This window comes from Mesoplodon densirostris, chromosome 14 (genome assembly GCF_025265405.1).
Source record: "Mesoplodon densirostris isolate mMesDen1 chromosome 14, mMesDen1 primary haplotype, whole genome shotgun sequence".
Classification (NCBI taxonomy): domain Eukaryota; kingdom Metazoa; phylum Chordata; class Mammalia; order Artiodactyla; family Ziphiidae; genus Mesoplodon; species Mesoplodon densirostris.
Window position 1 is genome coordinate 74502224 of NC_082674.1, and position 17908 is coordinate 74520131.

The window sequence follows — 17908 nt, forward strand, 5'->3', positions numbered from 1 at the left end:
TGGGTATCTTCATGCAAAAAAAAGAAGTTGAACCCCTACCTCACTCCATATACAAAAATTCACTCAAGATGGATCAATGACCTAAATGTAACAGCTAAAACCATAAAAGTATTAGAAGAAAACACAGTGGTAAATCTTCATGACTTCATATTTGGCAATAGATTCTTAGATTTGACACTAAAATCAGGAGCAATGAAAGGAAAAATAGATAAACTGACTTCCTAGAAATTAAAAACTTTTGGGCAAAAAAAGGACATTATCAAGAATGTGAAAAGACAGTCTATAGAATGGGAGAAAATATTGGCAAATCATATATCTGATAAGGCTTGATATCTAAAACTCTTACACCTCAACAACAAAATACAAACTACTCAATTTACAAATGGGCAAAAGACCTGAATAGATATTTCTCTGAAGAAGATGTACACATGATCAACAAGCACACAAAACAATGTTCAACAGTATTGATTGTTAAGGAAATGCAAGTGAAAACCACAATGAGATATTACTTCACACCCACTAGGATGACTTCAGTTTTTTATTTTTATTTATTTATATAAATTTATTTATTTATTGGCTGCATTGGGTCTTCGTTGCTGCACACAGGCTTTCTTTAGTTGTGGTGAGTGGGGGCTACTCTTGGTTGCAGTGCGTGGGCTTCTCATTGCGGTGGCTTCTCTTATTGTGGAGCATGGGCTCTAGGTGCGCGGGCTTCAGTAGTTGTGGCATATGGGCTCAGTAGTTGTGGCTCATGGGCTGTAGAGCACAGGCTCAGTAGTTGTAGAGCACAGGCTTAGCTGCTCCGCTAAGGGGATCTTCCCGGACCAGGGCTCAAACCTGTGTTCCCTGCATTGGCAGGTGGTTTCTTAACCACTGCACCACCAGGGAAGCCCAACTTCAGTTTTTTAAAACAAGAAAAATAACAAGTGTCGGCAATAATGTGGAGAAACAAGAACCCTCATACGTTGCTGTATGTATGAGGTGGGAACGTAAAAAGATCAGTTGCGGAAAGTAAATGAGACGTTTGGCAGTTCCTCAAAAAGTTAAACACAGAATTACTCTGTGACCCAGAATATCCACGGCTAGGTATGTACTCAAGAGAAATGAGAACACATGTCCACACAGAAACTTCTAGGTATTTTGCAGCATTGTTCATAAAAGCCCCAAAGTAGACACAACCCAAATATCCATCAATGGGAGAATGGATAAACAAACTGTGGTATATACATACAATGGATCATTACTCAGGCATAACAAGGAAGGAAATACTACATATGCTTACAACTTGGAGGCACCTTGAAAACATTAAATTTTTACATTAACTAAGTAAAAAGAAGCCAAACACAAAAGGTCACATGATATATGATTCCTTTCATGTGATATATCCAGAATATGCAGATTCAGAGAGACAGAAAGCAGATTGGTGGTTACCAGTGGGGGGAGAGGAACGGGGAAGGAGTACTTAATGGGTACAAGGTGTTTTCTGAGATGATAGAAAAGTTTTGAAACTAGAGGGAGGTGGTGGTTTGCACAACATTTTGAATAACTTAAATACCACTGAATTGTACATTTAAAAACTGTTAATTGTAGGTTATGTGAATTTCACCAAAATTTTAAAAACTTTTAAAAAGTGAGAAGAAACTGGCTTACTTTTTCTTTTCCTCTTGAGATAATGCTTGCCAAACAATTTTATTCAGGCGCCTGTTTTAAAAAAAAATCAACAATAGTTATTTAGTAGCAACAGTTCATTTCATGACAAAAAGCTGACCCTGGGCAGCAAGATCCCAAGCCACGCAGCACCACCACCGCTGGACCACGTCATTGCCACTCGCTCAAAGAGATTGGATGTGTCTCCCTCCCATCCTCAGCATCACTGCAGACGCCTCATGGCTTTGTGGCAATCCCGCTAAATATTAAAGGAGGGCACAGCTCTCAGCTGGATCAGGTAAAACCCGGGCTGAGAAAAGGCAGCAAACAAACTGGTCCTCATTATCTCTGCATGAAGATATTTCTAAACACCCACTGCTTTTCTTCATAAGGAAAAATATGTGTGCCCTTAGCCTGCCTTCTGTAGGCATTCTTCTGTCTGGATTCTCAGAGCAAAAAAAAAAAAAAAAAAGGTTAATAGGGTCATAAATAAGAGGATTGGGACACACTTTAGAGATCAACCAGCCTGATCTCCTTGTTTTCCAAATGCGGACGCTAAGAGGGGCAGACAGATGAAGCGCCTTACTTATCCAGCACCGAGAGTTGGTGGGGCTGAGACTAAAGCTCACCGAACGTGTTTGCAGAGAGATGCTGGCAACCCAAGAAGAAACGAGGAAGTTGGAGCCAGTGCTTTCTATCAGGTAGTTACAGCTCCTTTTCTTGTTACTAATCAGTGGTGCTTTTTCCAGAGCTTCCAGCCCAGTTCTGTAGTGCTACATCATCACCCAAATCAGGCTTACTGGGGCACAGGGCACAGAACACTGGCTCCACAGGTGGTGAGCTGGTGTTCCATGAAGCAAAAAAGCTTCAATAAAATGGGGTGGGAGAATACTGCCTCTCCCCAGGAGGCATGCGTCTAATCCTTGGACCCAGCGTCTGTGGCACAGGGCTCTGGGAGCACACTTTAGGTGGTGTTATCCTGCCCTGATCTCCCATCACAGGCCTGGTGAGATCATGGAAAGGGGGTCTGGCATGGTGGTGAAAAGCACAGACCCTGGAGCCAGACTGCCTGGGTCCAAAGCTCAGCTAGCTCCTCCTCTTATCAGCTGGGAGACTTCGGGCCAGCAGCCAACTTTTCTGTAGAAAGGGGGTAATCACAGTACCTCCCTCACAGTGCTGCAGTGCAGACTCAATGAGCAAGTTATGTGCACCACACACAGAATTGTGTCTGACACAGGTAAATGCTCTGTAAATGACAGAAAGAGTCAGGAAGTGGGAAATAAGCCAGCTCGGCTCCTGTGTCTCTTGATGTTCTTGGTTCTTTGGGGCCTATTTGGAAATGGTTTTCTTTAATGATGTGGTTGATGAAACAATGATCAGGGCTTCTAAGGCTTGCGTGCATTGCTGGGGAAAAAAACAAAACTGTAAATCCTTTTAAGTCTAAACCTTGAAAGTGCAGGCAGTAGAGTAGGGAGGCTGGGAGTGTGACAAGGGCTTGGGAGCTACGTGGGTCTGGGTTCAAATCTCAGCATCTCCACTTTGCCACTGTGTGAACCTGTTACATAACTTTTTGAAACACTGTTTTCTTATTGATAAAACAAAGATAACACCACCTACCGTTGGAGTTGCGAGGATTAAGTGAGCTGTATGGTATAAAGTGACCAGGAATAACTAAGGCTCATTCCCTCCAGCTTCTGAAGGAGGGTAAGGCTTAGACACTCAGAAACAGTTGGTGAGTGTGGGTCCAATTAGCTAGGACATGTCTCTAATTTTAATTCGGTTCTTCAGAAAATATTTTTCCAAGAGGGTATTTTCATAACCTCTATTATTCCTCTGTTTTCCGCCTTCACTGAACTATTTCAAAGCACACAGGGCAGAAAAAGCGAGTGGGTGTGAGCTGAGGGCAGCAGAGAGTGTGTGAATCCCGGCTCCACTGTCCCGGAAGGCAACCGTGGGAAAGCCTCTAAGCGTGCGGGACGAGGGCAGTCCTTGTGGGATGCTGGGATTTGACAAACCACAGTTTTCCTCTTTGTTTTAGGAGATTGAAATTTGGCTGAGCGTAGCGTTTACTAGCTTTCTCTACCTCTAGTTTGCAAATCCACTTGTACCGAGTGGCTCATTTGCAAAGCAACTTGTAACTAATGACACTTCAGAAGTCTAGTCAGCAGCCCAAGCAAATCGATGATAAGCAGAGGTTACTATGCCTGGTCCCTGAGCCAGAACTGATGCTTCTCCTGTGGACCTGAGGGCTGAGACCTTGACCTTAGATTCACAACACAAGCTGTGGAAAAATCACCCCAGAATCCAGCCAACCCTGGTAATCCTCACTCAGAGCTTATGCTCAGACTCACAAAGCCAAAACTGCTTCTGCAATTCTTAAAATATGGAACCAGAAGGACTCCTACACATGGGCACTAAGTGTGACCAAAACTGCTAGTTTATGTCACTATTTTGGCCAGAGGACTGTGAGCTTCCCACTCATTTGGTCATCCCTAACCATACGGACTTAGGGTTATATCTGGCTTTCTTGTGGTGGGAAACTCCTTAGAAACGTTTTATTGGGGATGAGATGGGGATAAACTAAGTTTCATTAATTACTTTTCATCTTTTCATATTCTGCATATCTTTAGAAACATGAAGCAAGATGGAAAAGGGAACTGACATTTATGCCAGCAAAATTCTTCAATACTATTGAATACAGAAGATCAGGAAGCTTTGTTCTGTATAATATTAATGTTAATATTATTAAATAACAATATTAAATAAATAATTCATTCAAAATAAACATCAAGTTATTAATACCAAATAATTAATACTAATGCAATCAATAATATCAAATATTAATCATATTAAAATAAATGTTAATGATCATATTTAAATTAATATCATTTTAATAAACAATATAGTATAATATTCCTCTAAGGGTACTAAAAGGCTTTTCTGGATTCACTCATTGGAAGTAAGAACTGGAACAAATCACTACTATGTCTGTATTTTGGTTTTGCCATTAACGAAGGACTCTCTTCTGCCTGGGAAGGAAGGGTCCCTGTCCTTCTGGAAACTCTCGGGAAAGGGTCAGCTCAGTGGGAAGAGCTGTGTGACCCTTCCATTCCATGTATTTATGGTTATTTTAGCATCAGCAGATATAGGGAATGAAAGAGGGAAATAATTAACATTAGTTGCTCTTTATATACAATTTACGTAACCCTCACAACTGCCCCGTGAGCCAGACTTTGCAAATGAAACTCACAAGTGTCATATGACCTGTCAAGTAGCTGTCAGAGCCAAGAATGAAACCCCCGAGCTATCTGACCTCAAAGCCCCAGTTCATGGCCTTGCATCAGGCTTTCACAGATCAGGTAATTACAGCACCCAAATATTTGAATGAGTCAAACAAATTAAATTACAATATGAATGATATTATTATATGTCATTTTGAATAACTGAATTGGAGCAATTTTAATAAGTAAAATTGAATTAGATCAAATTCAAATTAAATTCCAACAATCAAATATATATATAATATATAGTGACACCTGCTAGGAAGAGAAGAAGACCAGGGGGAACGCAAGCAGCCCAGCCCCTGCCTTCGGGGGCCGACATCCTCGCAGGGAAGGGACAGGCCTGTACAGAAGCTGTGAGCGCTCCGAGGGCCACACGCAAGGTGGGTGGTGCAGAGTCGTTGGGGAAAGGCCTCTCTGCGGAGGGCCATTGGCGCTGAGGCAGGAAGGGAAGAAAGAGGACAGCTGGTGGTGGGGAGCAGGAAGAGGGGCAGTGGAGCTTCAAGGCAAGGGAAGGACTGCCTGGTGCAGGGGTGGGGAGGCGGAGAAGAGGGCCAGCACCAGTAAGAGAGTAACTACAGAGCAAAGTCTCAGGCCCACGGGGGAGGGCGAGCCTTGGCAGAGTTCAGCCTGCCTTTGAGAGAAACGAAGGGCCCACAAAGACTCAGAGAAGTCCTGAGAAGCCCGTGGAGGCAGCTGCAGGAGCCCATGCGACACAGCCTCAGTTCTCAGGCAAGGGCAGTGGAGGAGGCTCAAGTGTAAGGAGATTTGGAGAGGACTGTGATGGGCGTGGGGTGGAAAGGCCAGCCTCTGAGCTGGGTCGTGCACTCCAGGCAACAGAAGTCAGGCTTTATACTTTTTTTGAATACACAGTAGACACACTGCAAAAATGACAACAGATCAGTAAATGCTGGCCTGGGCCCCGTGGTTCACTTTGGCGTACTTTATTACCTTTTTCCCAACCACATGGTAGGCAATGAAAACCCAATTGCACAGCTTCCAGAACCAAGAATAGGCTTGCCTGGAGGCGCTGGGTAGCTCAAAGTTTAATTAAGCATGTGCACCAAGGGCTAATTAAGTGCTGAGGGGCAGGGTGCGGAGGTGATTAGAGAGCTGGGCGAAGGTGAGATTCCAGGCCCAGAGCTGTGTCCTCCACCAACTCTCCAAGGCAGGCTCCCAGGCCAGGCCGGAAGGAGCCAGGCCCCAGGAAGGGGCTGGGATTCGAGGACCCTGGGTCTCCTTCCCATCTGGGTCTCCTTCTCCAGCCTGGCAGTTGCCTGGCAAACCCTGGGTTATTTGCCCTTGAGAAAAAAGGCCCCCTAACTCAGTACTAACACAGTGGCTATTTAAGAGTACAGTTTTCACTGTAGTCAATTTGGTCATCTTCTTGATTTTGATATAAAAATTGTTTAAATAAATTATCTCATTATTGTGGCATTTTATCTCTTTATTGTGGTGTGGTGTCACTTTACAGAATGTTAGATGCTAAAATGGTCCAATTCACTCTGCTAAAAGCAAAGCTTTAAAAAGTTCATGGAAACATGAGATTTCTACAGAGTTTGGAAAGGGAAGATGGTTTCTTGAAAACCCTGTTGGACATACTCAGGTAAAGTGTTGGGTTGGCCAAAAAGTTTGCTCGGGTTTTTCTGTAACATCTTACGGAAAAAACCCGAACGAACTTTTTGGCCAACCCAGTACTCAACGCAGTGCTGGCACAGAGGAAGCCCCTTATGTTAGCTGCTGCTACTGTTAATATTCCTTATGGGTCACTGTTAAATAGCTGCGCCAGATGAAAAATTTACGCTAAAAGAAGAGAAAACAAGCCAAAACAAATTCCACATCCATTAAAGAGTAGCCAGGTGTAATACTCACTTTTCGTAGGACTTAATTGCCTGTTCCACTTTTTGCTTGTAGATATTAAGCTTCACTCCTTGGGGGTTAATTAAAGTCATCTTATTTGTGTCATTGCACACATGTGCCAGAGGGAACACCTATATGCCAATGCCAAAGGAAAGGGTCACTTGATAGGTTAACTCGTGCCTTCAGAAATGGATCTAATGGCTGTACAGTATGTTTTTCTGACTATAAAATCAATACATTATATTTGTAGAGAAATTAGAAAATACAGAAAATTAAAAAAAAAGAATCAGAGATATCACTGCTAACCTTTTCCTTCCAATTTTTAAAACTACATATTTAAAAAATACCACCCCCTCCCCCCAAAAAAACCTGTTTCAGGAAACCCAAATCAGAATCAAGTGTTATCTTAATAAGCCTCTGTCAAATAGAAGGGCATAGGTGATAAGAAACAGAATCTCATTGTTGCTACTTTGTAAATTACTAGCTGGGTTAAACATCTTTCTCACATATTTATTTTAAATTTGATTTTCTCTTAAGAATATCTGATTATAGCTAATATCTTTTGACCATTTTCTTTATCAATTTATAAGAGATCCTTATACATGTCAAATAAAGAAGGCTTAGTGATCAATGAAACCACTTTCTGTAAGAACAACAGAGTACCAGAATGAGAGGGCAACTTTTTGAGTTCTTTCTGTGTCTGATGCTTCCTTCTGGGTTTGGGGATGCCTCTAATTCCATGCTATCTTAATAGTACCTGTAATATTTTACATTTACCTGTCTGCATATTACTTTGTTTCATTCACTGCTGTATTCCTATCACCTAGAACAGTGCCTGGCCCTCAACAAATATCTGTTGATAAATGAATACATGTATGTTTGCAAAAAGGCTTCTTCCATATCTTAATAGTTACATAAAAAGAAGAAGTCTAACAGGAGAATACAAGGTCTAACAGTGTTTCGATACTGTGTATGATTCCAACCACGAGGAGCATGTAGGCATTTTAGAAAGGTGGGGAATCAAAGCAACTATACACCAATAAAAATTAATTAAAAAAAAACTAATTAATCATAATAAGATGAAAGAAAGCTTTGGCCTTGACAACAGGGACCTGTGATATTTACTTTCAGAATATTTTCTATCAGTAATTTCAATAAATTGATATGTTAATTTTAAAAAATGTGGGAATCACTTTTTTTTTTTTTTTTTTGCTGTAGGCGGGCCTCTCACTGTTGTGGCCTCTCCCGTTGCGGAGCCCAGGCTCCGGACGCGCAGGCTCAGCGGCCATGGCTCACGGGCCCAGCTGCTCCGCGGCATGTGGGATCCTCCCGGACCGGGGCATGAACCCGTGTCCCCTGCATCGGCAGGCGGACTCTCAACCACTGCGCCACCAGGGAAGCCTGGGAATCACTTTTAAGAAGTAAATTTTTACTTCCAATCCAGATGATACAGAGCTCATGTTTTATGTTCCCCTTTGCCTTCAAAATCATACAAAAATTGTATTGTTGTTATTTAAGGAAAAAAATGCATAAAAAGAAAGGAAGGAAAGGAAGAAGGAGAGAAGGGAAAGGAAGAAGGAGAGAAGGAAAAAGAAAGATGCATGGTTGATGTATTTCTAGAGACAAAAAGTTGAATAAGTCAGCAGGGCTGAAGTTGTGTGTTTGTTGACTCTCGTAGGCAAAGATGGCAGGGGCGGTGGGAGCTCAACTCCCGGAAAGCAAGTGGGACTCTGAGTCAGGCTCAGTGCCTGAAGCCAGCACTAGTATGAGGTTCTCTCACCCCTGCAAGAAGGCCCTGCCTGGTGAGAGAGGACACCAGTGCAGTCTAACAACCAAGACTGAACCAAGCCACCCTCAATCTACACTATCCCAGTATCATCATGGGACAAGAGCTCTAAATACCAATGACTGGGATACAAGGGGATGGATTTTGGTAACTTCAAAACAGAAGACAGAGAAAAAAACAGATTTTTTAAAATCTTGTCAAAATGTGCCAACAGGGCTTCCTTGGTGGTGCAGTGGTTGAGAGTCCGCCTGCCAATGCAGGGGACACGGGTTCGTGCCCCGGTCCGGGAAGTTCCCACATGCTGCGAAGCAGCTGGGCCCATGAGCCATGGCCGCTGAGCCTGCGCGTCCGGAACCTGTGCTCCGCAACGGGAGAGGCCACAACAGTGAGAGGCCCGTGTACCACAAAAAATATGAATTATGATTAAAATTAAGTATGATTAGGTCGTTCAAAGATGTAACAGTCATATAAAAGTGTAAGAACAGAGTGCCGTTACGAACAAAAGGATGAGAAAAAGAACAGTATTTTAAATAATAAAGTCATGTAAAAAAATAGATATTGAAATTGCAAACTACATAATTTTGCAATTAAAACATCAAGACCAAAAGAAACAAACAAAATAGCCAAAGATTCAGAAGGCTGAAAAGCAAGAAATTTAGTTTGGCTGAATGGTCAAACCTTGCTACTTGTCAGACACAAGAATTCATCATGTGGCTTCTAAGCAATCTTTGTCAAAGAGAAGAAGCCAAAACAGTGGGTTAAAAGTTGAGTTGACTGGACTTTGAAAACTTAATGAAATTTGCAGAAGTGGAATAAAAAAACCCAACCAAACAAACAAAAAACACCATCTCTTAAAATTTCACACAAACTTTCAGAGGAAAAATAATCAGTCTCGGGCTTCCCTGGTGGCGCAGTGGTTGACAGTCCGCCTGCCGATGCAGGGGACACGGGTTCGTGCCCCGGTCCGGGAAGATCCCACATGCCGCAGAGCGGCTAGGCCCGTGAGCCATGGCCACTGAGCCTGCGCGTCCAGAGCCTGTGTTCCGCAACGGGAGAGGCCACAACAGTGAGAGGCCCGTGTACCACAAAAAAAAAAAAAAAAAAAAAAAAAGAAAAATAATCAGTCTCAACAAAATGGAAGACCCTTACATATTTATCTCCCCTGGGAAAAAGACCCCTCTAGAAGTCTATAAATAGCTCTGCAAATTGCCAGCTTATGGCTCAACTGCAAATCAACACCACGAAATATTTAGCAGCATTGTACCATTTCACTAGGATCCGGTGGATGCCTTACTGATGGTGAGTAAAGAAAACCCATTGTTTAATGTTCTACCTCCCTCTTTGGTGGATTTGGATCTCATGCCTTGCGTGGCCATCATGGACTTCAGTGTGGGAGGAGTTCAAATTTGGCTCGTGTGCACTCACTCTCATTCATTTCTGCATGCAGGTTTGGGGAAAGACAAAGTCATACTCCACACGTTCAGTCTGTGGTCTTAGTTTTTACAACATGGTAGTCACGTGGAGGTCCCATGGGCTATTCCCTTAATGATGTCAAGTTTTGTGTGACTATGAGGTCATAGGGGTACTCTCACAGGGACTTGGGGGATCAGAACAATGGCTTCCCAGCTTCTGTAGGGAAGCAGGTGGGGAGGAGAGTGTGATTAATGAGGAAATTGACACTATTTGAGAGGGAATGAAACCACCTGGTCACACCTCCTGAACATGTTTTACTTGTTACCTCTTTCTTTTTTTCTCTTTTTTTTTAATAAGAAGAGGGAAATGTAGACACAGAGACAGAGAAGGCCAGGCCATGTGATGACAGAGGCAGAGACTGGAGTAATGCAGCTCCAAGCCAAGGGATGCCAAGGATTCCACTACCAGAAGCTAGGAACAGTCAAGGAAGGGCTCTTCCTTAGAGCAGTCAGAGGAAGCATGGCCCTGCCAACACTTAGATTTCAGACTTCCAGCATCCAGAATTGTGAAAGAATAAACCAATTTCTAAGCCACCCAGTTTGTGGTACACTTTGTCACAGCAAATCTAGGAAAGTAATACAGAGATATGAATACATATATAGAACTGTTTATGTTTTCAAAACAAAATAATGGAACAACCAACTAGCTGCTGGCTGATCTAGGAATGACTTCTTAGAATGACTGGGGGGACTTGGCTCTGCCCCACGTGTCTCTAGCTTGACCAGGCATGTTCCCAGGCACAAATGAATAAGCAGAAATAGCCAAGAAGCCTTAATGCCTGTGCTTGGAACTGGTATACCCTTGCTTCCATTTCATTCTATTGGTCAAAGATACTTGCTACCTCTTATAAGGCAAATCAAGCATTAACAACTAATGGGAGACCCCTCTGGACACTGTTTGAAAATAAAAGGGAACCTCAAGGTATGACCTACTTCAATTCTCTTGAGGTAAACCTAGAAGCCTTACCAAATTGATGCTAATCACACCCTGTGTGAGATTTTAACTGTGAGGGATGGAAGGCAGAGGGAGGAAGGGGGAGGGCAGGGGGGAGGCAGGGAGTGAGAGATACTGACCATAATTCCTGGAATTCATGGACAGCCCTAGTTTGGGTTGATTCTGTTAGAATTTTTCCCAGTGTTAGACCAGAGAAACACCTTAACCACTAATTTTGTCAATAGGTGAGAATAGTTTTATCAATTCTATTAAGAATAGTTTTATCAATAATGGGATTGTAGCTTCAAGATGGCAGAGTAGAAGGACATGTGCTCACTCCCTCTTGCGAGAGCACCAAAAGCACAACTAACTGCTGAACAATCATTGACAGGAAGACACTGGAACTCACCAAAAAAGATACCCCACATCCAAAGACAAAGGAGAAGCTGCAATGAGATGGTAGGAGGGGTGCAATCACAATAAAATCAAATCCCATAACCGCTGGGTGGGTGACTCATCAACTGGAGAACACTTATACCACAGAAGTCCTCCCACTGCAGTGAAGGTTCTGAGCCCCACGTCAGGCTTCCCAACCTGGGGGATGGGCAACAGGAGGAGGAATTCCCAGAGAATCAGACTTTGAAGGCTAGCAGGATTTCACTGCAGGACTTCAACAGGACTGGGAGAAACAGAGACTCCACTCTTGGGGGGCACACACAAAGTAGTGTACACATCAGGACCCAGGGGGAAGGAGCAGTGGCCCCAGGGGAGACTGAATCAGACCTACCTGCTAGTGTTGGAGGGTCTCCTGAAGAGGTGGGGGACAGCTGTGGCTTACCGTGAGGACAAGGACACTGGCAGCACAAGTTCTGGGAAGTACTCCTTGGCATGAGCCCTTCCAGAGTCTGCCATTAGCCCCTCCAAAAAGCCTGTAGGCTCCAGTGCTGGGTCGCCTCAGGCTGAACAACCAACAGGGAGGGAACTCAGCCCCATCCATCAGCAGACAAGTGGATTAAATTTTACTAAGCTCTGCCTACCAGAGCAACACCTAGCTCTGCCCACCACCAGTCCCTCCCATCAGGAAGCTTGCACAAACCTCTCAGATATCCTCATCCATCACAAGGCAGACAGCACAAGCAAGAAGAACGACAGTCCGGCAGCCTGTGGAATGAAAACCACATTCACAGAAAGAGAGACACAATGAAAAGGCAGAGGACTATGTACCAAATGAAGGAACAAGATAAAACCCCAGAGAAACAACTAAATGAAGTGGAGCTAGGCAACCTTTCAGAAAAAGAATTCAGAATAATGATAGTGAAGATGATCCAGGACCTCGGAAAAAGAATGGAGGCAAAGATCAAGAAGATGCAAGAAATGTTTAACAAAGACCTAGAAGAATTAAAGAACAAACAAACAGAAATGAACAATACAATAAATGAAATGAAAACTACACTAGAAGGAATCAATAGCAGAATAACTGAAGCAGAAGAATGGATAAGTGACCTGAAAGACAGAATGGTGGAAAACATTGCCATGGAAGAGAATATAGAAGAAAGAATGAAAAGAAATGAAGACAGCATAAGAGGTCTCTGGGACAACTTTAAATGCACCAACATTTGCATTATAGGGGTCCCGAAGGAGAGGAGAGAGAGAAAGGAACCAAGGAAATATTTGAAGAGCTTACAGTCAAAAACTTCCCTAACATGGGAAAGGAAATAGCCACCCAAGTCCAGGAAGCACAGAGAGTCCCAGGCAGGATAAACCCAAGGAGAAACATGCCGAGTAATCAAATTGACAAAAATTAAAGACAAAGAAAAATTATTAAAAGCAACAAGGGAAAAATGACAAATAACATACAAGGGAACTCTCATAAGGTTAACAGCTGATTTCTCAGCAGGAACTCTACAAGCCAAAAGGGAGTGGCATGATATATTTAAAGTGATGAAACAGAAGAACGTACAACCAAGATTACTCTACCTGGCAAGGATCTCATTCAGATTTGACAAACAAATCAAAAGCTTTATAGACAAGCAAAAGCTAAGAGAACTCAGCACCACCAAACCAGCTCTACAACAAAATGCTAAAGGAACTTCTCTAAGTGGGAAACATAAGAGAAGAAAAGGACCTACAAAAACAAACCCAAAACAATTAAGAAAATGGTCATAGGAACATACGTATTGATAATCATCTTAAACGTGAATGGATTAAATGCTCCAACCAAAAGACAGAAGCTTGCTGAATGGATACAAAAGCAAGACCCATATATATGTAATCTATAAGAGACCCACTGCAGACCTAGGTACACATACAGACTGAAAGAGAGGGGATGGAAAAAGATATTCCATGCAAAAGGAAATCAAAAGAAAACTGGAGTACCAATACTCATATCAGATAAAATAGACTTCAAAATAAAGAATGTTACAAGAAACAAGGAAGGACACTACATAATGACCAAGGGATCAATCCAAGAAGAAGATATAACAGTTATAAATATATATGCACCCAACATAGGAGCACCTCCATATATAAGGCAACTGCTAACACAGCTATAAAAGAGGAAATCGACAGTAACACAATAATAGTGGGGGACTTCAACACCTCACTTACACAGATGAACAGATAATCCAGACAGAAAATTAATAGGGAAACACAAGCTTTAAATGATGCAATAGGACAGATATATTTAATTGATATTTATAGGACATTCCACCCGAAAACAGCAGATTACACTTCCTTCTCAAGTTCACATGGAACATTCTCCAGGATAGATCACATCTTGGATCACAAAACAAGCCTCAGTAAATTTAAGAAAACTGAAATCATATCAAGCATCTTTTCCGACCACAATGCTATGAGATTAGAAATAAATTACAGGGGAAAAAATGTAAAAAACACAAACACATGGAGGCTAAACAATATGTTACCAAATAACCAAGAGATCACTGAAGATATCAAAGAGGAAATCAAAAAATACCTAGAGACAAATGACAATGAAAACACAATGATCCAAAACCTATGGGATGCAGCAAAAGCAGTTCTAAGAGGGAAGTTTATAGCAATACAATAAGAAACAGGAAAAATCGCAAATAAACAATCTAACCTTACACCTAAAGGAACTAGGGAAAGAAGAACAAGCAAAACCCAAAGTTAGTAGAAGGAAAGAAATCATAAAGATCAGAACAGAAATAAATGAAATAGAAACAAAGAAAACAATAGCAAAGATCAATAAAACTAAAAGCTGGTTCTTTGAGAAGATAAACAAAATTGATAAACCTTTACCCAGACTCATCAGGAAAAAGAGGGGGAGGACTCAAATCAATAAAAATAGAAATGAAAAAGAAGAAGTTACAATGGATGCCACAGAAATACAAAGCATCATAGGAGACTAGTACAAGCCAATTCTATGCCAATAAAATGGACAACCTGCAAGAAAAGGACAAATTCTTAGAAAGGTATAACATCCTAGACTGAACCAGGAAGAAATAGAAAATATGAACAGACCAATCACAAGTAATGAAATTGAAACTGTGATTAAAAATCTTCCAACAAACAGAAGTCCTGGACCAGATGGCTTCACAGCTGAATTCTATCAAACATTTAGAGAAGAACTAACAACCATCCTTCTCAAACTCTTCCAAAAAATTGCAGAGGAAGGAACACTCACCAAATTCATTCTATGAGGCCACCATCACCCTGATACCAAAACCAGACAAAGATACTACAAAAAAAGAAAATTACAGACCAGTGTAACTGACGAATATAGATGTAAAAATCCTCAACAAAATACTAACAAGCAGAATCCAACAACACATTAAAAACATCATACACCATGATCAGGTAGGATTTATCCCAGGGATACAAGGATTCTTCAATGTACACAAATCAATCAATGTGATACACCATATTAACAAATTAAAGAATAAAAACCATATGATCATCTCAATAGATGCAGAAAAAGCTTCTGACAAAATTCAATACCCATTTATGATTAAAAAACTCTCCAGAAAGTGGGCATAGAGGGAACCTACCTCAACGTAATAAAGGCCATATATGACAAACCCACAGCAAACATCATTCTCAATGGTGAAAAACTGAAAGCATGTCCTCTAAGATCAGGAACAAGACAAGAATGTCCACTCTCGCCATTATCATTCAACATAGTTTTGGAAGTCCTAGCCATGACAATCAGAGAAGAAAAAGAAATAAAAGGAATACAAATTGGAAGACAAGAAGTAAAACTGCCACTGTTGGCAGATGACATGATACTGTACATAGATAACCTTAAAGATGCCATGAGAAAACTGCTAGAGCTAATCAATGAATTTGGTGAAGTTGCAGGATACAAAATTAAAGCACAGAAATCTCTTGCATTCCTATCCACTAACAACGAAAGACCAGAAAGAGAAATTAAGGAGACAATCCCAGTCACCATTGCAACAAAAAGAATAAAATGCCTAGGAATAAACCTACCTAGGGAGGTAAAAGACCTGTACTCAGAAAACTATAAGACACTGATGAAAGAAATCAAAGATGACACAAACAGACAGACAGATATACCATGTTCTTGGATTGGAAGAATCAATACTGTGAAAATGACTATACTACCCAAAGCAATCTACAGATTCACTGCCATCCCTGTCAAATTACCAACGGCATTTTTTACTAGATGGAGACACAAAAGACCCTGAATAGCCAAAGCAATCTTGAGAGAAGAAAACGGAGCTGGAGGAATCAGACTCCCTGACTTCAGACTATACTACAAAGCTACAGTAATCAAAACAATATGGTACTGGCACAAAAACAGAAATATAGATCCATGGAACAGGATAGAAAGTCCAGAGATATACCCACACAGCTATGGTCAACTAATCTATGACAAAGGAGGCAAGCAAACACAATGGAGAAAAGACAGTCTCTTCAATAAGTGGTGCTGGGAAAACTGGACAGCTACGTGTAAAAGAATGAAATTAGAACACTCTCTAACACCATACACAAAAATAAACTCAAAATGGATTAAAGACCTAAATGTAAGACCAGACATTATAAAACTCTTAGAGGAAAAATAGGAAGAACACTCTTTGACATAAGTCACAGCAAGATCTTTTTTGACCCACCTCCTAGAGTAATGGAAATAAAAACAAAAATAAACAAATGGGACCTAATGAAACTTAAAAGCTTCTGCACAGCAAAGGAAACTATAAACAAGACGAAAAGACAATGCTTACGATGGGAGAAAATATTTGCAAACGAATCAATGGACAAAAGATTAATCTCCAAAATATATAAACAGCTCATGCAGCTCAATATTAAAAAAACAAACAACCCAATCCAAAAATGGGTAGAAGACCTAAATAGCCATTTCTCAAAGAAGACATACAGATGGCCAAGAGGTACGTGAAAAGCTGCTCAACATCACTAATTATTAGAGAAATGCAAATCAAAACTACAGTGGGGTATCACCTCACACCGGTTAGAATGGGCATCATCAGAAAATCTAGAAACAACAAATGCTGGAGAGGGTGTGGATAAAAGGGAACCCTCTTGCAATGTTGGTGGGAATGTAAATTGATACAGCCACTATGGAGAACAGTATGGAGGTTCCTTAAAAAACTAAAAATAGAATTACCATATGACCCAGCAACCCCACTACTTGCCCAGATTAGGGCAAAGCAGGAAGCCTTGATGCAGTGCTGGTAAGACATAATGATGATGGTGGTGGTGGTGATGTAGTGGACTTTTCAACGATGCAAACTAATGTTCCCAAATTGTTTCTTTTTTTTTCAAAGCCATGGGCAATAAAGAGCTTTAAATTCCAGATTCATCAAATAACTAAAGCAGTTTTACTCTGTATATGACTTGGTGATGAATTAATCTTTTTGAAAAAGCTAAGATTAAACTTATCTAGTCCACTGAAAACTGAAAGTGCCAGTTAGCATCTTGTAATGAAGAGTTGCTAGGGCAACCTCCCTGCTCAACACTTCATTTCCGAGGTGACAGATTTGATGCTGGTCCAAGAAACATGAAAACCAAAATAGCATTGTGTTGCAGAAGAAGAAACAGCCCATACCTAAGTCATGAATGAAACAAGTAGCTGGGGATAAAGCCAAATGCTGCTTTACGATTCTACCCAGACAGATGTGGCTGCACATAGAACACAGGAGTAAAAGGCAATTACAATTCTCAGTGAAGTGGGTTAAGATTCATGTTTCCTTTTCAGCTCCAGTCTACTTTTTCAAAAAACTGTGAAGTCCAAATCTCAGAAATCTATGTATCTCACTCAGTGGGATTATATTTTTCGATCATTGTTTTCCCATTCTTTCCATCAGAGGAAATATTAAATAAAAGATGTAAGTGTGCTTTGAGGGTGAAATTGGAATTTATTGCAGTATATTTCCTTCATCACCGTGATTCTTGCTCTTATGAGCAATAATGGAGGGGGGAGAGCATGTCATGTGCTACGTACCCACAGGCTTGTGATGAGAATTTACAAAGCCACAGAAGGCACGAGCACAGGTGCCCGTGGTGGGATGCACGTGAAAAAATATACATCCTCTTCCCTTGGCTTTGCCTTCTGTAGTCAGAAGACAAGTTCTCCAGAAAAACAGGACCCTCATTACTCTTCCGTTTTTTCCTTCTTGGAAGTCACTCAACATTTCTCTCTCTCTCTGCCCCATGTGGTTTAGTCCTGTCGACTTGACTTTATGTAGAGCCTTGGATCCATCCTCAGCGTTGTCACCTGGGTCACGGGCACCTAGACCTTGCCTCCTGAGCCCCCCATCGTCCCAGCCTTGAACCTCTACAACCCTTTTCCACATAGTAGCCAAAGACCAAACCTGATCTTCTCTGTCCTCTGCTAAAAACCCTTTCGTTTCCCTCAGGATGACCTTCAAAAAATCCTTAACTCGACCTTCACCAGCTTTCACACCTT

At 41.5% G+C, this 17908-nt stretch overlaps 1 protein-coding gene across 1 annotated transcript in view; it reads right to left on the reverse strand.

Moving 5' to 3' along the window:
- The window catches only part of VWA3B (von Willebrand factor A domain containing 3B), a 195928-nt gene that overhangs the window by 46546 nt on the left and 131474 nt on the right, over window positions 1-17908 (reverse strand). Inside the window, 2 exon segments of the mRNA XM_060116976.1 lie at window positions 1651-1701; window positions 6801-6919. Of these exon segments, the coding sequence (XP_059972959.1) occupies window positions 1651-1701; window positions 6801-6919 (170 nt within the window).